The sequence below is a fragment of the Leptonychotes weddellii genome, chromosome 6, assembly GCF_054177405.1.
Source record: "Leptonychotes weddellii isolate Sample4059 chromosome 6, ASM5417740v2, whole genome shotgun sequence".
Taxonomy (NCBI): domain Eukaryota; kingdom Metazoa; phylum Chordata; class Mammalia; order Carnivora; family Phocidae; genus Leptonychotes; species Leptonychotes weddellii.
The window spans coordinates 55,813,464-55,834,738 of NC_138374.1; the positions used below are offsets into that span (position 1 = coordinate 55,813,464).

The 21,275-nt window shown below is 36.5% G+C and overlaps 1 protein-coding gene across 2 annotated transcripts in view; it reads left to right on the top strand.

The window, feature by feature from the left end:
- The window catches only part of JMJD1C (jumonji domain containing 1C), a 325,593-nt gene that overhangs the window by 120,882 nt on the left and 183,436 nt on the right, over positions 1-21,275 (top strand). For both annotated transcript variants that reach the window (XM_081824178.1, XM_031029861.2), the window contains exon 2: positions 4,220-4,384. Coding sequence is in view for 1 of the 2 variants with exons in the window: in XM_031029861.2 (XP_030885721.1) it covers positions 4,220-4,384 (165 nt within the window). In the remaining variant the exon portion in view is untranslated. The remainder of the gene's footprint in view (positions 1-4,219; positions 4,385-21,275) is intronic.

Consider the following 21,275-nt stretch of genomic DNA (forward strand, 5'->3'; position numbering starts at 1 on the left):
AAAAAAAAAAAAAAATTTTAAAAATTTTGTGATAATTATTGATGAATTTTAGCTCCAAAAATGCCCATCATAGTAATCTGAAATATTTTTTCAAATTGGTACATTAGTAGATTTTTATATAGCTAATATTTTTACTGTTCCCACATTACCTTTCCCAAATTAACTGTATAACATTTGCAGATAAAGATTGTGGCTTACTGAGAGGTCCTAAAATAAAGTGGCAGGGCTGAAATTACAATTTAGATAAAAATAATAATTCTCAGCTTTAATATGCTATTATTTTGGTATGTGTAAGTTGAATGTAGGTGTCCAAGTGACCAGAATCCATTTGCCATTTTCAAGCAATCAAGCTATGTAGGAGAAAAGAGACATTCTCCATATAGATGATAATTGTGTTTGAAGAGTTTATTTTTTATTTTTTATTTTTAAGATTTTATTTTTATTTGAGAGAGCATGAACAGGGTGGAGGGAGAGGCAGAGGAAGAGGGAGAAGCAGACTCTCCACTGAGCACTTAGGAGCCAGATGTGGGACTCTATCCCAGGACCCCAAGATCATGACCTGAGCTGAAGTCAGATGCTTAACTGATTGAACCACCTAGGCACCCTGTGTTTGAAGGGTTTCAAGGTTAGGTTAATTGTAATGGACCACATAACAGAAACTGCATCACATGACTGCTGCTTATACTTCCTTCATCTTGCTAGTGGTTCTTCTGACAGTCTAACAGCTTTTCTTTCAGTGTCTGCTTTATACATATATAGAACAGAGAATTTGTGCATGTTGAGATCTGTTGTAGAAGACATGTATTAAAAGAGATATGTGATAGTCTTTTAATTATCTAGCGACCAGTTCATCAAAATCACTGTTTTGTATCTTGGGCTAAAAAAAGTATTTACCACATGTTCACTATGAAATAATTATTTTTAATGATTATTTTGCTGAGCCTTTTTCTCAGATCATATTCACTCTTATGGTAATCACCACAATATCCATAGCTATTAATTCTTGATGTATATCTCTTATTTCTGAATTCCCAGTGTTCATAATGATAGGCTCTAATATGCAATCAGAAGTGTTTACTGAGTGAAATCTTCCTTTTCTTTTTTTCTACATAATTATGAATGCAATGATTAATTAGTAAATGAAACAACTGTATTCATGTTGCATTTAGGACCTTTTTTCTTTTCTTTCCTTTCTTTTTCTTTTTTTTGCAAATTAGTCATTTATTCATACTCATTATATGTTTTACGTGGTGCTGGGTCGTTAAAATATTTGCTGAGCACTTTAGTTTGTTAGGCACCATGCCAGATACCAGAGATGCAAAAAAAAAAAGATGAAGGCATACTAATCCTTACCCCCAAGGATCTCGTATCTTTAGTTAGTAAGAAGGAAATAAGCAGGCTGAAGGACCCAATAGAGGTGAACGAGGTGGGAGTCAGTATAAAGTAACATAAAACTAAACAACCGAGTTAGTATATACAGTGTTTTTGGTAGGTTTGCAGATTGATGGAAAGAAACTATGCCTCCCCAAACCTCACCCCACATACATACCAATACACCCTAAGGGTAGATTAGTTACTCATTCAGTTAGCCAAGATACACAGTCTTACCTTTATTGGTGTAGAGAATCTAGCATGAACACTGAGCATCCCTGCAAGTCCTTGTGAGATATACCAAGCATGGGAAACCCTGACCACTCTTTACCTGGGCCATTTCTCAGAGCTGTGTTTGCAGTGAGCACCAATGAAGTATGAAGTAATAACTTCCTCCTAATAGCAGGCTTGCTTCTATTTATTATAAAAGGGGGGCCCCTCCACCCTCTCCCAGCACAGATCTGTGACACAGCTGTCTGAGTGCATAGGTATTCCTCTTCGGGCTCTGGGCATCCTTCCCGTGGGTCTTAGGAGGCATGAGGGGTCAACACAAGCCACACACTTTCACTTGGCTGTAAGTAATAAAGTCCTGGGAGACTCCTGTCTTTTGCCAGAATCCATGAAACAATAACAGGCTAGCTTATTTTAGTGTCTGTCTATCTAACTATTGACATTCAAACACTTCACTGTTTTGATAATATGAAGGTAAGTTGGCTATACAGCAAAGGAAAAGAATTTCATTTCTTTGTCCCCAGGGTCCTAGTAGATTCCTAAAACTGTCAGTGACACTGTCCCTGCAAGATCAGCCATGAGTTTAGAAAGTTCACTTCATGCTGAAAACTTTAATTCTGTTATCAAGGGTTTTGCATCTGGAAGAATATACATTGAATTAATGCCATTTCTGATAGGGAAATGTTTAAAACCTTGGCTCTTCAGGTTCTTGACTGAAATATTTTGTCAGTAAGACCATATTATTGTCCATGAAGGGAAAACAAAGATAGCACTCAGGTTTTCCTGAGCATAGCTCTGCTTCAGTTTTCTGTAGTTTTCAAAAGCCCATTTGCACCACAATTTAGTGATTACATACTCTTACAAGATTTCAAGTGGTAGAGAAAATGGTATAGTTTGAAACTTTGCATAATATCAGGTGGACCTCAGCTCAACCCCTTAGGATGTATTTTTAGAAGAAGCCAACAGTTTTGTTGGCTCCTTCCTTGACTTGGGCTCCTGCTCTGAGTTGGCATAGATAACTAGGAATAGGTGTTAACTCCTTGAACAGTGTATTCTTCTTTCCCAATTCTAACAGGTAAGTATATCTAACTAGCTTCCTAATGAGCAACAGCAGAAAGACCTCAAAACCAAACATAATACCAGTTTGTGTCCATGTTTAAAAGTCAGCAATTTCAAGAGTCAGGAGATACTTAATATTTACCAAGTACTTTGCATGTATGCAGCACTGTACTGGATACTGTAACAGCTTTACCCTCAGTGAGTTTGCAGCCATAATACAAAAATATTCTCATTATATTTGAAGAATATAGGGCAGAATCTGATTATATACTACATAAACTATATGAAAAATAACTGCTTGTAGGAGTTCAAAGGTAAGTTTGAGTGAAAGTGGGGGTTATAAACATTCCGGAAGAACTTCGGTGAGGGCAGAAGAACTAACAGGATTTAAATGAGGGGAAAGTGAAACACTTCAGATGTAAGGGAGCAGAAGATGGGCGGAAGAAGAAAACAAGAATGCCTCCAACAAAACTTATAATGTACTAGGGAAGACAGCTCTATGAAGAGAGCATCTTAGGTAGTGAATGAAAAAGGATGAAAGTGGGAGAAGGGGTTGAATGAACAGGTGTAAGAGAGTCAGCTTCGGTTTTCCAAATATTAACATCCTTGTTTCTGTTTTAGAGGAAAAGCTTTCAGGCTTTCACCATTGAGTATGCTGTTAGTTGAGGGTTTTTCAGTATTACCATCATTGTGTTGGAGTAGCTTCCTTTTATTCCTAGTTGGAATATGTTTATCATGCAAAATGTTGAGCGTGTCAAATGCTTTTTCTGTGTCAAGCAAGATGATCATGTAGTATTTTTTCTTCCATTCTGGTATATGGAGGGTATATATGGTATATTGTACTGATTGACTGTTATATGTTGAACCATACTTGAATTGCCACCTGTCTCTGTAAGTAAAGTTTTATTGGAACCAAGCCAAACCCATTTGTTTACATATTATCTGTGGCTGCTTTTGTACTATAAAATCAGAGGTAAACAGGTATGACAGAGATCATATAGTTTGCAAAGCCTAAAATATTTAATATTTCCCAACCTTCCTTCTAGAATCATCAGTATCCACAGTCTTTAGTATGTCTTTAGTAGATATCAGCCAGTCTGTACTAACATTGTGTAATTTGCTTTTCTTAATAAATGTATGGTTTATCTTCTTGATATACAACAAGTAGGGAGTTCTAATATGGTTAATGAGAAAATTAGTTAAATAATGATTTTAAGAGAAATGTCAATTCAAATAATGTATTTGATAATGTTTTTTCTAATTCAACTTTGTGCCTTTATTTTAAAGTAACCTACTTGGGGACCTCTTGGGTGGCATAGTTGGTTAAGCATCCAACTCTTGGTTTTGGCTCAGGTCACGATCTGAGCATTATGAAATCAAGCCCTGCATGGGGCTCTGCGCTCAGCTCAGAGTCTCCTTGAGACCTCCCTGTCCCTCTGCTCTCCCCCCCAGCTCTCTCTCTTTCTAAAATACATAAATAAATCTTTTAAAATACATATATGTATATATATCTCACATTCTGCATTGCTCATGGAGTTTTACGTTTTCTTTTCTATAGGTTTATGTGGAATTTGATGATCTTGAATGGGATAAACGAGAGTGGGTTAAAGTATATGAAGATTTTTCAACTTTCTTGGTGGAATACCACTTAATCTGGGCCAGAAGGATCGACCCTAGCCAGACTCAGGGATCAAAGGGCAAACAAATTCAGTGGCCTGCATTGGTAAGATCTATAATTGTTTCATTAAACATTCTCAGTTGTTTGATTTAAAAGAACAGGAACTGAATGTAAGTTCAGATTTGTCTTGGTGATCATAGATTATTCCTGAAGAGGCTCTGAGGTATCTGGCAGAAATATCAAAATTTGGCTTTTATTTTGTTAAACAACTTTATGTGTCCTTTTTGTTAGTACTCTTTTAGCATATTTAGCCTAGAAATAGTTTAATCTATCCAGTTAGGAGAAACATATAAATTGGATTAAAGGTTACTAACAAATAGTTGACTAGTTTGTGTGTAATGTGGAACAGTTTTGTGAGATTGAGACTTTGTACGTAGATAATAAGAGGATACTTTTTTTTTTAAGATTTTTTTTTTTTTTTTTTTTTTTTTTTATTTGAGAGAGAGAGAATGAGAGACAGAAAGCAGGAGAAGGAGGAGGGTCAGAGGGAGAAGCAGACTCTCCGCTGAGCAGGGAGCCCGATGCGGGACTCGATCCCGGGACTCCAGGATCATGACCTGAGCCGAAGGCAGTCACTTAACCAACTGAGCCACCCAGGCGCCCCAATAAGAGGATACTTTTTATAAAGCATTCAATAGCATGTAATTTTCCTTGGTTTATTAAATTTAATAAAAATTGAATTCATTGTGGATGATAGATATTTAATGTGAAATTATATGTTCACGTAATAGGTAAAATTACTTCATATTAGAAAATGTCTATTTAAGAAATACAGATTTCACAAAATTCTCAGCTAGTCTGAAGAGTTTTGTAAAAGAAACATACTAAGGAAGTCTGGCTGGCTGAGTCAGAAGAACACACGACTCTTGATCTCTGAGTTGTGAGTTCAAGCCCCATGTAAGGTGTGGAGATTACTAAACAAACAAACAAACAAACTTGGGGAAAAAAAAGAAACATACCAAATAAGATCATTCTACTAGGAAGAAAGCCATATCTGTTTAACCATTGGGCAGTATATGTTTGAATGAAATAATTTTCTTATGCTGATATCAAAGAAATATTTTTAAAGCCATTAAAACATTATTTCAGGTATTTGGTATAAATACCATGAGAGTAGGTACTTTCAGATTTTTTTCAACATAAATTAACTATTTACAAGAATAGTTTTTCTTGTTAATAATTGTAGTACTTACACATTTTCTCTTTTAGTGAGTTAGACCTTTAAAAGTCTGAGGATATAAGTGGTTAAAAAGAGAATGAAATGAACTAATTATATTTTTAAAAGAAAATATGTGTAATATCAAAAGATGGAAGATGATATCTTTGAGCTATAGTTTTGGTAAGATACTTTGAATGCTCTAGCAAAATAAGATAATTTTATCCATGATAGATTTTAAGAAACATTTGTTGGATGAATATATTGAATTGTTAATGAAGATTTTAAAGCCATGACTAACATGTTTTTTTATTTTATAAAATTTAACTCAAAAATTGGTTAAAACTTGACATATATGTGAATTTTGTATGAAAAGCCTCAAAAGCAGGAAGCAGTAACAATACCAGAAAGTATGCCTCAGTATCACAGTTAAAGAATAAACAGAACTTTAGAAAACCTTTGCCCTGTCTTAGAGATAATTATTAAAATCAAGGTGAATTCCTATATATATTCATAAATTACTGATTTTGGAGAAAATAGAAAATATTGTTTAATAATAATTTTTGTCATTATTTTAGAAATTTATTTCTGCTGAAAACCTTTTAACCTCATAAAATATTTAATTATGTAACCTCTTTTTAAAATTCAGCTTATTTTTTCTTACACAAAAAAGGTACACATTAAAAAAATTGGAAATGCTAAATGGTTTAAAGTAGAAAATCATGAATCATTCTATTTTCATCACCAAGCATGACATATTTTGACATATTTTCTTATACAGTATTTCTCTGCTTTTTTTTCCACCGTAGAATTAAAGAATTTTTTAAAAATATGGTAAATATGCTTAACATAAAATTTTCCACTTTAATCATTTTTAAGTATAAAGTTCAGTGGCACTGAGTATATTCACATTGTTGTACAATCATCCATCTACAGAACTTATTCCATCTTGCAGAACTGAAACTCTATTCCCATTGAACAGCAACTCCCCATTCCTTCTTCTTCCCAACTCCTGGCAACTACCACTTTATTTTCTGTCTCTAGGATTTTGACTACTCTAACTACCTCAATAGAAGTGGAATCATCTGGTATTTGTCTTTTCGTGACTGGCTTATTTCACTCAGCATTAATGTCTGCGAAGTTTATTTTTATGTTGTAGCCTGTATGAGAATTTCCTTCCTTTATAAGGCTGAATAATATTTCATTATGTATGTACCACATTTTATTTATTCCTTTGTCTGTTAAGAGACCCGTATGTTGCTTCCACCTCATGGCTATTGTGAATAATGCTGCTGTGCACACAGGTGTACATATATCTCATTGAGACCATGCTTTCAATTCTTATGAGAATTGCTGAAGAAGTGGAATTGCTATCTTGTAATTGTATTTTTAAAACTTTGGATTAACTGCCATACTGTTTTCCACAGCAGCTGTACTAGTTTACATTCTTGGCAATACTTGTTCATTTTAGTTTTTGATAATAGCCATCCTAATGGGTGTGAGGTAGTAGTACCTCCTTGTGGTTTTGATTTATGTTTCCCTAGTGATTAGTGATATTGAGCATCTTTTCTTGTGCTTATATGCTATTTATCTTCCTTGGAGAAATATCTATTCAAGTTTTGTCCATTTTTGAATCAGGTTGTTTTTATTTGCTTAGTTCTAGGAGTTCTCTGTATATTCAGGATATTAATCCCTTATTAGATGGAATGCAAACATTTTCTTCCATTCTGTGGTTGACTTTTTACTCTGTTGACAGTGTCTTTTGATGCACAAAATTTTTTAATATTCATAAAGTCCAGTTTATTTTTTTGGTTACCCGTGCTTTTGGTGTCATGTCCAAGAAATTATTGCCAAATCCAAATCATGAAGCTTTTTTTTTTTTTTTAAAGATTTTTTTTTTATTATTATTTATTTATTTGAGAGAGAGAGAGAATGAGAGACAGAGAGCACGAGAGGGAAGAGGGCAGAGGGGGAAGCAGACCCCCCGCTGAGCAGGGAGCCCGATGCGGGACTCGATCCCGGGACTCCAGGATCATGACCTGAGCCGAAGGCAGTCGCTTAACCAATTGAGCCACCCAGGCGCCCCAAATCATGAAGCTTTTATTGTATGTTTTCTTCTAGGAGTTTTCTTGTTTTAGGCTTTATATGTAGGCCTTTAATGTATTTTGAGCTAATTTTTGCTTATGGTATTAGGTGAGTGTTCAACTTCTTTCATTTGCTTGTTGATATCCAGTTTTCCTATTACCATTTGTTGAAAAGACTTTCCTTTTTCTTTTGAATGGTCTTGGCACCTTGTGCAAAAATTATTTGACCATTTATTCAAGTGTTTATTTCTGGGTTCTCTATTCCATCAGTCTGTATGTCTGTGTTTATGCCTGTACCACACTATTTTGATTACCGTGGCTTTGTAGTAAAATTTTATTTGAGAGATAAAGAGAGAGAGTGCATGTGAGTTGGGGGGGAGGTGCAGAAGGAGAAGGGGAGAGAGAATCCCAAGCCGTCTCCTCACTTAGCACAGAGCCCGATGGAGGGCTCAATATCATGACCTGAGCCGAAATCATAAGTCAGCCGCTCAACTATGACTGAGCCACCCAGGCACCCCATGTAGCTTTGTGTAGTAAGTTTTGAAATCAGAAAATGTGCATACTCCAACTTTATTCTTTTTCAAGACTGTTTTGGCCATTCAGTGTCCCTTGGAATTCCATATGAGTTTCAGGATGGATACTTCTACTTCAGCCTGAAACTTTGGGATTTTGATAGAGGTTGCATTGAATCTGTAGATTACTTTGGGTAGTATTGACGTCTTAAGCCTTTCAGTTCATGACCACAAGATGTCTTTCCATTTATTTATGTTTTCTTTAAATTTTTTTAGCAGTGTTGTGTAGTTTTCAGTGTACAATTATGTCACTTACTTGGTCAATTTTTAAGGAATTTACTCTTTTTGATGCTATTGTAAATGGAATCAATTTGATAATTTCATTTTCAGATTGTTCATTACTAGAATGTAGAAACACAACTGATTTTTATGTGTTGATTTTATATCCTTTTGCTTAGCTGATGTCATACTCAATTGTGAAAGACTGCAAGCTTTTTCCTCTAAGATAGGGAATAAGACCAAGAGGGCACTTTTCTGGTCAACATAGTATTGGAAGTTCTAGCCAGAGCAGGTAGACAAGAAAAAGAAAAAAAAGGCATCTAAATTTGAGAGGAAGAAGTAAAGTTATTTCTGTTTGCAGACGATATGATCTTATATATAGAAAACCCTAAAGATTTTATGTGCCTTCCCATGTATTAGAACTAATAAATAAGCAGCAGGATATAAAATCTCTGCTTTCTAATAATAGTTTTAGCTAAGACTGCATTAAAATTGTAGATCCTGCTTTTTTTACTTGATATTTCAACATATTCATTCCTCCTCACAAGTAATAATTTTAACAGTTTTTAATGGCTAAATAATATTTCATCCTATAATGATCCATTTCCCTAATGTTTGGTATTGTTCCTAATTCTTTCATGATTATAAATAACCGATAAATATTATTGTGATAAATATGTAAATCTTGGCATCTCTCATTATTTTAAAAATTTAGATTCATAGTAGAATTACTGGTCAGAGGGTATGAACTTGAAAAAAATATATAAAAATCTGATACTCTCCACAAATACTTACTGCCATTGCCCCCGTCAGTGTGTGAGTGCTTTCATCCCTAATCCTAATCCCCCACCTCACTCCCACCCCCGCAAACATTGATTACGTATTTTCAGACTGTCTTGTTTTTAAAACCCAGACATTTAAAAAAGGATTTTTACAACTTGAGTACAAAAGTGAATGTTGTAATTTTTATATCTGCTAATTTGATATCTTAAAATACTATTTCATTGTTTTAATTTGCATTTCTTTAATGGGATGAATATTCATATTAGCAACTTGTATTTTTGTGATTGTCTTTTTTCTATTACTTATTATTAGGATTTTGTGTTTTTCTAATATTTGTTATAAGCTTTATTTATATCATTAGAGATACCGTAACCCTTCTGTATTTGCCTCATGGTTTGCTCAGCTAATTTTATGATAGCAAAACTTTTTGAACTGTTTGTTTATATTTAAAGGACATCTATATAATGAGATATCTTCCTTAATTCAGACAATCAGGATGTGTTTTCCTTCCTTTCTTCCTGTTTCCTTTCTTTCTTTGTATTAGGATGTTGTAAAAATTAATGGAACAAATAATTGAAATGACAATGCTTGGTATACTTTAGAAAATAATCATTTTTAAGTTTCATAAGACTTCTACAAACATTTATGTTTAGTACACATAGCTGAGATTGTATTTTTTCCCTACTGCTCATTAAAATGAGGCTTATTTAACGATATCTACAAGCAGTTGTTATGAAATTCAGAATTTTTAAATTCATATAGCAGAATAAAATACTATATCTACAAATTTGAGAAAGTTTAGAGTTACATATGAGATGGCAATAGAATTAAACACAGTGGCGGGGGAGAATTAAACAGCAAAAACTAGTATTTTTTAATTCTCTACAAATTTAATGTTTCTAATTCTGTGTACATGATACTTGCTTTCATGTTCTTTTGTACTTAAACATATGTTTGTATTATCCTCTTTCTAGTTGTTTCACCCCTCGTGTGGTACCTGTTAAATATTACATATTGGTTATATTGTCTACTTATTCTAAGAAATCAGTAGAAACTGGCAGTGTACCTGCTGGTTCTTGAAATCATGACATAACAAAAAAAATCCTGTAGTCTCATTAACCTTTTCTAAAGTTTATTTTAAAAATTTAAAAATTAAAACTTCAACAAAATATGGGATAGTATAATACCCAGTTCTCTGGAATTGTCTTTTCATCTTTCTTCCCAGTGTATCAGTAGCAAAACATACATTGGAGCACCACCTATGTAACATGCTGAAGTGGTGTCTTTTTTTTTTTTTTTTTTTTGGTTTCGTCCTGTATGATCAGGGTACCACCTGAGGCTATTCTGATGATGAAAGCCAAGGTGTCTTACATTTTTATGTAAGTTACTTGATACATTGTTAAATTTCATTTTTTTAAGTAAAGTAAAATACTCATTAAATCACATTTATTTGCACCAGGGAAAGAAAGTGTTGGCATTCATAATTGAAATCAACGAATAACCTACCTAACTGGATTAGGGCCCTGGCTCCATCTCCTTTAGGAAAACCTTCTGTGGGGAGTGGGGCTTCGACCCTAACCCAGCTGGGCTGTAACACTGCTGCATTTTCTAAGGGGCAGAGTTTTCTACTACTTTTCTGCAGGCTCAGCCTTCCAGATCACCCCAACCAGAATTAATCTCACCATCCTGTGTTCCTGTAGAACTTTGTTTGTACCTCTGTTTTAACAACTGGCACCTCTGCTTTGTATTATACCTATTTGTTTGCATGTCTGTCTTTCCCTACTAGATTGTAAGTTCCCTGAGGACAGGAATCATGTCTTAGTCATCTTTGAATCGTTCCTAGAAGTCTAGCACAGTGCTTTATCTATCTTAGACAGTGAATAAATTTTAAAGTGAATAAATTTTAAAGTGATGAATTTATTCTATCTACCCCCAGCTAGTGAGAAAGAATGTTATTGGGAATTACAGCAAGTTTTCTGGCTGTTACTTTACACTAAGATCAAATGACAGGAAAGCATAATCAGCCAGTTGTGCTAAAAATATGTAAGTTAGCAATTTTAAACATGGCAGGTAGTTAAAGACAAATAATAAAAATGCTTATAATAGATGCCCTCATTCTAATCAAATACAAATATGAGATCTTACTGTCATGGAGGAGAGGAGGGGATGTAAAATTACCCAAAATGGGTTATTTTTAAAATGCAGAAGGAAAGAACTTATAACTTTATTGCCAGCTAAGTATTCTAATCTGTAATAATTTATCTAATTTTCTGGAGTGAGTTTTAGGAAACTCAGACTTCTACTTCTTCCCAGTGCAACTTTTCAACTTCATTAGATAGATTATTCTGGTTTGATCAGGAATTGTGATCAGATTATAAATATGTAAATGTTTATCAATATATTGCCTTTAGATTATTTGCCTAGTGAAAGTACTTTTTAGTTGTTCTCTGTTCTGAAAGAAACCCTCTCAAATTAGAATAGTAGAATTGTTTGACAAAACTTGAGTGCCTACCCTGTGCCAGATACCATGGTAAGCACTGTACATATATATATATATTGGTAAATAAATGATATTCCTTGGGGCACCTGGCTGGCTTAGTTGATAGAGCATGTGGCTCTTGATCTGGGGTGATGAGCTCAAGACCAACATTGAGTGTAGAGATTGCTTAAATAAATTAACTTAAAAAATGAAAAAATAATTAGAATAGACTTCACTGTTCTTTGGGACAAAATACCTTTATATCTGGCTGTTTCATTGCCGAACTTTGTTTTTAGATTACGACCTCAGCCAAATTTTACTGAAATGTGAACCCATGCCACATTCCTACTGTGAACTGAACTTTGAAATAAATTCATTTGAAGGGTTTTTATATGTTGATAATTGAGTTTGCAGAGTTAGAATTATTTGTTTTACAGTTCTTTGGTAAATAATGAAGCATTAGTAAAGACACCATACCTTCAAGGTTATTATTTCCCTGCAAAGTAAAACACTTTATGAGATCAAATTATGTGTAGTAAAGTATCAAACTTTTTAAATGATAAAAGCTAATACTGACAGACTGCAATGAATGAGCACATCTATCCTTTTCTTGTGGGTCATAAATGATATTATTTTGGGGGAAAATATTTTGTTGTAAGGACCATAAAGAGGTTCATCCTCTTGATTCATTAATTCTTCTCTCAGGAAATTATTTTTACAAAACAATTTTTAAAAAGTAAAAATTAAATTCAGTTCAGCTAATGTTTATCAGACACCTTATGTGAGCAAGACAGTGTGCTAGGTCTACAGATACAAAAAAGAAAGGCAAAATGTTATATGCAGAAAGATGTTCATTATAGTCCTATCACAATTCATGAATATTGTTAAATTAATCAGATATTATGCAGTTTTTAAAAATTATAATTATGAATACTTTAGAGAAGCATGGACAAATAAAATTCAAGTAAAAATAATCTTGATTATAGTGGTGTCAAAATTCTATACTTAGAAAGTATTACCAACTAATTAAAATCATTTTTTAGGAAGATGGGATTATGCCTGACTTAAAATTTGTCTTTTCATTTTTTTATTATTATTTTTTAAAATATATTTATTTATTTGACAGAGAGAGACACAGCAAGAGAAGGAACACAAGTAGGGGGAGTAGGAGAGGGAGAAGCAGGCTTCCCGTGGAGCAGGGAGCCTAATGCGGGGCTATATCCCAGGACCCTGGGATCATAACTGAGCCGAAGGGAGACATTTAACGACTGAGCCACCCAGGCGCCCCTAATTTGTCTTTTCAATAGAAACAGTTATTATTTCCCAAGAAATTAGAAATTTATTATAATGACTTTATCATGTAGTTTTTATTTTGGAAATGATTTTCTTCAAATGAATTCTTTTAGATTTGTCTTCTGTTAATATACTTTGACAGCTACTTTTTAAGTTTTGTTAATACAGCATTTTTAATATCCTTTTTTTTTTTTTTTTTTTTTTTTTTTAAAGATTTTATTTATTTATTTGACAGAGAGAGACACAGCGAGAGAGGGAACACAAGCAGGGGGAGTGGGAGAGGGAGAAGCAGGCTTCCCGCCGAGCAGGGAGCCAGACGTGGGACTCGATCCCAGGACCCTGGGATCATGACCTGAGCCGAAGGCAGACGCTTAACCATCTGAGCCACCCAGGCGCCCCAGCATTTTTAATATCCTTAATAGTACAAAGAATTAAAACTTTCTGGGGCGCCTAGATGGCACAGTCAGTTAAGTGGCCAACTCTTGGTTTCTGACTAGATTTCCTGGTCATGAGATCAAGCCCCACGTCGGACTCCATGCTGAGTCTGCTTGAGATTCTCTCTTCCTCTCCCTCTGCCCCTCCTGCTCATGCTCTCTCTCAATTGCTCGCTCTCTAAAATAAAGAAATCTTAAAAAAAAAAAAAAAAACCCTTTCTAATAAAAATAACAATTCAAACAACAAAATAAATATAATGAAGCTTTATTTAAGGTTTGTTCTTAACTCCATCTGAATTACTATTTGTTTATAGATTTACATGGCTTGATGTGACCTTAGAGATGTTCTAGTCATAGATTTAGACAATGTATTTATTGAAAAAGAGAACCTTAGTTATCTAGGAATGCAGTGTGATATATTAAGAACATAAGTCTTGATGTTGGATTTCCTCCTTCAAATTCATACTGTGCCATTTGTGGTTAATATCAGGATGAACTTGAGTTATTTATTCTCTGTCTCTCTGTCTTCATAATAGTAGTACCTACCATATAAAGTAATTGTGAAGGTTAAACAGCAAAGTATATAAATAAAAGCCTTAGTATAGCACTGCAGTGAGTTTTGCCAACTGTACAGTTTTAGGGGAATCCCCAGAAAACCAACTTCTGTTACATCATTTGTAAGTTTGAGGGTTTCCCTAACCCATTAGCAGGCTTGATAAGTCACTAGAAGGACTCCTAGAACTCATTGAAAACTGGGATGCTAATGTCTACAGTTTATTGCAGAGAAAGGATGAAGATTAAAATCGGCCAATGGAAGAGATGCATAGGGCACAGAGTATAGGAGGGGTCCACAACATGGACTATGAAGTCATGGACATCATTCTGTCTTTCCAGCCACAATGTGCAACACTACACAGAGTTTTTAACAATCAGAGAAGCTCACCCAAGTCTTTGCTGTCCACAGTTTTTGTTGGAGCTCAGTTTACATACTGTCTACATACCTGAGCTGTAGTCTCTATTTCCTCCTGGACATCGGACTAATACCTATAGTTATCACTTCCTCTAGAAGTTGTAATTGATGATACTGAAATGCCCGAAGTCCCCATCATAAATCACATTATTAGACTGTTCAGTGGCCAGAGTCCTCAGGCAAACAAAGACTCTTATCAAGCAGGACATTCCAAAGGCCTAGAGATCACGTCTTAGTAACTGACATCTAGGCCAGATCTCTTGGGTAGAGATGCTTCTTCACTATATGGGCCACCCCCTTGCCTTTGTCCTGTACTCTCCTACAGCAAAACAGTCATATTTGTCTGGCTATCTATACTTCATATAGCATTTATATGATGGTCATAGCAATAGCAACATTATCAATATGCCCAACATTTGGAGGAGCTAGTGTGGAGTAGGAAGAGATATAAGTAAATAGTTAATCTGACTTATAGAGCCATTTCATACATTTTCATATTCTTGTACTAATTTTATTACTCATTTACTCCCATGATTTACTGCTATTTGTAATTTATGATAAACTTATAACTTGATAAACTTATTTAGCATAGAAATTAACTGATGGCTAGCTAAATGTAGTTTTTTCTCAGGCCATTCTTTTTCTATCAGCATTGTATTCTCAGAAGGCTTTAACTCAATCTCCTGATACATTTGATTATCACCAGTATTATTTTTAGATTTTTTTTTTTTATAAGTTGTGAATCTTACCAACAATGTCATTGTTACATGTTGGTTACAATTGCTGTATGTTCATAATACATTTCAGTTTCATTAAAGAACAGATTAGTCAGAATTGCAGAGGAATTTGCCTCCTCAACAGAATTAACTCTTACCCATATACAATTGTATGAGTTACAGTTGGCCCTTTTCTGCTATTTCTGGGTTCCAAGTCAGTGTTTTTTTTTTTTTTTAAAGATTTTTTAAATTTATTTATTTGACGGAGAGAGAGATAGCGAGAGAGGGAACACAAGCCGGGGGAGTGGGAGAGGGAGAAGCAGGGAGCCCGATGCGGGCCTCGATCCCAGGACCCCGGGATCATGACCTGAGCCGAAGGCAGACACTTAACGACTGAGCCACCCAGGCGCCCCCAAGTCAGTTTTGAATAAAGCAACTCACCCTGTCTCAGTTCACAAGCTTGTACTAAGACTGGTTCCCATTATGTGTTGTATATTGTAGGACCCACCTATCTCCTACAGGGAGGACACATGAAGTATTCAGAATAGTACCTGCCTCTATTAGGTTATACCGCAGGGTGTGTTTTATTTTGATCAGTCGTGGGGGTAAGGGCAGTCATACATAGTTCATCGATGTATATTACAGGTGCTCCAGAAGAACTTCCATAGGTTTGGAGGTCCATAAGATCCCCTTAGGTGTGCCCCTTGAGCCTTAGCATCTAAGACGGAAGACCTTTGTCCTATGGCTAATTGAGCCTCTGTATTAAAACTGTCCAGGGGCACCTGGGTGGCTCAGTCATTAAGTGTCTGCCTTCGGCTCAGGTCATGATCCCAGGGTCCTGGAATCAAGCCCCCCGCATCAGGCTCTCTGCTCCGCGGGAAGCCTGCTTCTCGCTCTCCCACTCCCCCTGCTTGTGTCCTGTCTCTCACTGTCTCTCTCTGTCAAAATAAATAAAATCTTTAAAAAAAAAACAAACAAAAAAAACAGTCCAGAGGCGCTTATGGGTCAGAGTATAGTTCTTTCTTGATGTTGGGAATGTTTCTTGAGTCTGCCTGACCCATTTCACTGCAACCCCATTATCTTCATAGGCTGATTCTCATCCCTTGCTTTTTCCTCCTGGAGGAGAACTCCCTCTAATCTGCTTATTCTTGTTAGTACGTCTTCTTCTTCTGAATGCCACTCCTCATTAAAAGCAAATTCATCTTGTCCTACAATGACTAGACCAGTACCAATATCCTCTAAAGTCCTTTTCTGTTTTGTGTGCCTGTGTTGTTTAATCCACCATGCATTTTATTATCACTGTGTACTAATAGAGTACAGTTGGGATACATCTTTTTTACTCTAAAATGTTGGGTCCCTGTACTAGGATTAGATGAGTAATTACACCTAGATGTAATTTAGAGTGTGCCATAAAGCCTCCCATAGGTCTTGCTCCTTGTCTCAGGATGGACAAAAAACCCACAAAAATGGATGATGTGAATTTGTGCATAGTATACTGTGGCATGTTGGACATGCCACTGCTATGTTTTTTGTATTATCAACAGGGACCCTGTTTTTAAGCATTTGGTCAAGTTATTTAGTGATCAGTTTGCCAGAAGTTATATACCACATGGTCCATTAGTCCAATAGGACCAGTACCCAGAGATTCTTTCCCAGTGGTATCCTTTATAGTAGATATAGCCTGAAAAATAAGAGTTGAAGAATACTGGCACTTGAGAGTCCTGTTCACAGGGCTGTTGTACAAAGAATTTGTCTAGCTTCCTTACTATACTATTTGAAATTAACTTGTGTAGTTTAGAGCATTCTTGTTGGTTCCCACTTAACCTGTCCAGTCACTGTTGCCCTTAAAATGGCTTTATAAGCCTTCTGCTAAGTAGGAGAAACCTTCCCCAGTCAGGCATAATAAATAATCTTTGTAATACTTTCAGGTAAAGGAGATGCAACTACTTTACATAAAGTCTGTTCAAACACTCTCATTGTCATCTAAATGTTTTACTTAATCATATTAAACTTTACATTTCTATATCCTGTTAATCTAACTGTAGCCTCCAATAGGATTTCACCAGTAGATTTATATCATTGGTACCTGGGGCTCCCATAGCAAGGAATCCCAGAAACATCTTTTTTCTGTCCTATTTTACCCATTTAATGTGCCCCTGATCTTTGGACCCCAGCTGGGGTTTGGCCAGGGGACTCAGGCATTCTCATCTGTAATCTTGTTTAGATTGTGGAAACATTAGCTCAGAAAACTTGAAGTTCCTCATACTCATCTTCCCCTTTCCTGGTTCTTAAGGTTATCTCAAACTTAGAGTGAATAAAGCAGATTTATTTAGGGCTCATTAATGTTGGGGAACCTAGCAGTTCCTCCTCTCAGTTCTCCCAAACTTTAAGAGTGCTGCAGTAAGATCTTTGTTTTGATATCCATCAATGTCCACTTCAATCATCCCATTTCTTTTTTTTTTTTTTAAGATTTTATTTATTTGAGAGAAAGACAGCGAGAAAGGGAACACAAGCAGAGGGAGTGGGAGAGGGAGAAGCAGGCTTCCCGCTGAGCAGGAAGCCGGATGTGGGACTCAATCCCAGGACCCTGGGATCATGACCTGAGCTGAAGGCAGACACTTAACGACTGAGCCACCCAGGCGCCCCAGTCATCCCATTTTTTAACAGCCATTGAAAGATTCTCATTCAGCAGGGATGAGTCTCTTGACTCTTGCCTTTCTCTTTCCCTGTTCTCTTAAAATCTTTATTATCTGTTATTTCAGTAAAACCTCCCCCTACAGAAGCAGATCTGTGACTAGTGGCTTTCACTGGATCTCGCCAAAACCCAGGCTTGGCTCAGCAGCAGGCTCTGCCCCATCACTCTCCCTTACTTTTTCTCTTTAGCTCTTAGAGATAACAATAATTAAGAAATTGTATAGTTAGTTCATTTTTAAAATTTTGCATTTCTTTATATATCTAGTGAGCTAACCCCTTAGGACTTGGATCCACCATTTCTAAATTCCATTGGTAAGTTGTATTTCTAGTAACTGATCACAGTACAGTTATAGTTCCATACCGTGGATCGGCCCTGTGGCCATACAGAAATAAAGGGTTTGTCATCTTCTACCCTGTCATTCTTTTTCTTCCCAAACCACACCATTCAGTTGGTTAGCATTTATCTTGCTGATACCAGCTGCAGTGAGTTTGGCCATCTGTACAATTTGAGAGAACAGTCTCTACAAGACTTCCCTCATTTCTGACACCATTGTTAAGTTCAGGGGTTTCCAAAAACCACCCTCAGGTTTGATAATTTGCCAGAAAGATTCACAGAGCTGACTGAAAACTGCTATACTCATACCCACAGTTTGTTACAGAGAAAGGATACAAATTTAAATCAGTCAAGGGAAGAGTCCTATGATACAAAGTCCAGTAGGGGTTCAAACATGAAACTCCTGGTCATCTTCTCCTATTGAGTCATCAACAGAATTACCTCTTGGGGCGCCTGGGTGGCTCAGTCGTTGGGCGTCTGCCTTCGGCTCAGGTCATGATCCCAGGGTCCTGGGATGGAGCCCCGCATCGGGCTCCCTGCTCCGCCGGAATCCTGCTTCTCCCTCTCCCGCTCCCCCTGCTTGTGTTCCCTCTCTCACCGTGTCTCTCTCTGTCAAATAAATAAAATCTTAAAAAAAAAAAAAAAAATTAAAACAGTATTACCTCTTTCCAGCCATAGTGTGACACTGTGCAGATTAATGCCAACCAGGAAAACTCCATCAAGCCTTTTGTGTTCATTGTTTTTATTGGGACTTGATCACATACTGTCCACATGACTGACCTTTAGTCTTTAGCCACTCCCAGGGGGTCAGACTCATACCTTTATAGTTATCACTTCTGTGGAGGTTACAGCTGATACTGTGTGGCCCAGAGCTCCCATCATAAATCAGACGGTTAGACTGTCCATTGGCCAAAGCCTCTAGGCAAATAGACATGCCTATTAGGCAGGACATTCCAGAGGCCTAAAGATCCCCTCCCAGTAGCCCAGGGCAGAGGGCAGACTCCTCTTTGGATTAGGTTAATTCTTTACTATACGAGCACGTATCATATGTAAAACACTTTATAAAAGTCTTTTGTTATGGTGTTAATTATCATTATTCAGTTTAATGTCCTCCCTTTTCCAGCAAGAAAAAGGAAGATCTAGGGTTATTATGTTAGCTGATTTGTTTACATTTATTTTCAATTTAGTTAGCACAACTGGAAATGGAACCCCAAACTCCTATCTCCACGATAATGCTTTTTCTTCTATAGTAGAACATATATTCCCTACCAGTTATTGAAACTTACTGAGAAAAATCACGGGAATAGCATTTGTATTTTTCAGTCAGCTTAGTTTCAGGAAAAGTCTTCGAAGGAAAACAACTTAATACTCATTTCACTTTTTTTGGTAAAGATTTTATTTATTTGAGCTAAAGAGAGCACGTGAGAAAGTGGGGGAGGGGAGGGGCAGAGGGAGAGAGAAAATCTCAAGCAGACTCCACTCTGAACACAGGGCCCAGCTTGGGGCTCAATCTCATGACCCTGAGATCATGACCTAAGCCGAAATCAAGAGTCTGATGCTCAATCGACTGAGCCACCTAGGTGCCCCAATAATACTCATTTCACTTTATTCCTGATCAGATAATTTAAGGCCTTGCAGATATAACCAAGAGTAAACTGAAAACTTTTGGTCAGGAAGTCCAGAGAGTAAGGAGAGAGACAGATATGCAGGTGGAAAATGAACCAATCAATGATACAATAAACGTTGATAAAAATGGGAGAAGTGGGAAAGCTGTAACTAGCTTGGCAAGGGAGCTAAGAAAAAGCTACACAGAGAATGATCCTTGATGTGATTTTAAATACTGAATTGACATTTTCTGATTGGAAAAGGGTATAGAAGTCATTTTGTGAGAAAAGAGGTTCAGATTGGGAAATCCCAAGAATTTATGCCAAGCTGGAGCATAATTTATAGTAATTGTGGTGGAGTGGCAGAAAATGAAGTAAGGAAGAGCAAGCATAGAGCAGACCATAAATAGTTTTGTGTTACAATAAAGATTTTGGACATTTCCTCTTGTACAGAATGGAAAGTCATTGAATCACAACGTGGATTGAACACTTACCTATTTTAGGTAGATTACTGTAGCAGCAGAATGAAGTGATGGGAAAGAGACTAGGAGTTTGTCATTTATTGTGTTTAAATAATCTAAGTGAGACTTGGATAAATATACCTGGTGGAACACATGTTTATCTTCATTCCTCCAAAATTGCACCAAAATAACAATAAAAAGTTAAAAAGGACAGAGAGAACAGGCGATAACAGTAATAAGATATTAATAAAGTTTTAGAATGTAGAATGGATGAGAAGCAGTGACCCACTTAATGAGATTCAAGAAAACTGAAACATAAATGTCAGCAGAGAAGCTGGCAGATCCCAGAAAGTTTCAAAAATTGGAGTACCGTATGCTTTGCATAGTAGAAGTAATTGATGGGGCTGAAAATGGAGGGGTAATTGACAGGTGATATGAAGAGAAGTAGCCTCTCAGGACCTTCCCCATATTCTCAGCCAGGCAGCCAACCCTTCTTACCTTATGGGAAATGGGGGGATACATTCTCTCGAGAATCTGAGCACCAAAGGTTTTGGCTTTAGCAGGACACTTGCATCAATATTTCTGGTGTGACAGGATAGGACTACATGATAATCCTTTTACTAAGTGCCACAACTTTTTTATTTTCCTTCAGCTCCTTTTTCTTCATTCTGCACTTTGAATATTGCTAGCCAAAACCCCTAGGGAAATGATTAGAGAATTGTCTTCTCAGGGAAAGTGAAGGTCCCCAGAGAAAAGAGCAACAGATACTGTTAAGGATCCTCCAGCAGGGGCGCCTGGGTGGCTCAGTCGTTAAGCGTCTGCCTTCGGCTCAGGTCATGATCCCAGGGTCCTGGAATCGAGTCCCACATCGGGCTCCCTGCCCAGCAGGAAGCCTGCTTCTCGCTTTCCCACTCCCCCTGCTTGTGTTCCTGCTCTCGCTATCTCTCTCTCTGTCAAATAAATAAATAAATCTTTAAAAAAAAAAAAAAAAGGATCCTCCAGCAGAATGGTCAAATTTCCACCCATTCAGTCTATAGTGAGGCCCACTGGAAATCCTACTAAAATCACAGCAAACCTGCCGTGATACTCACTAAACTAAGGTCACTCAGTCATCTGAGGATCACCAGTCATCTGAGG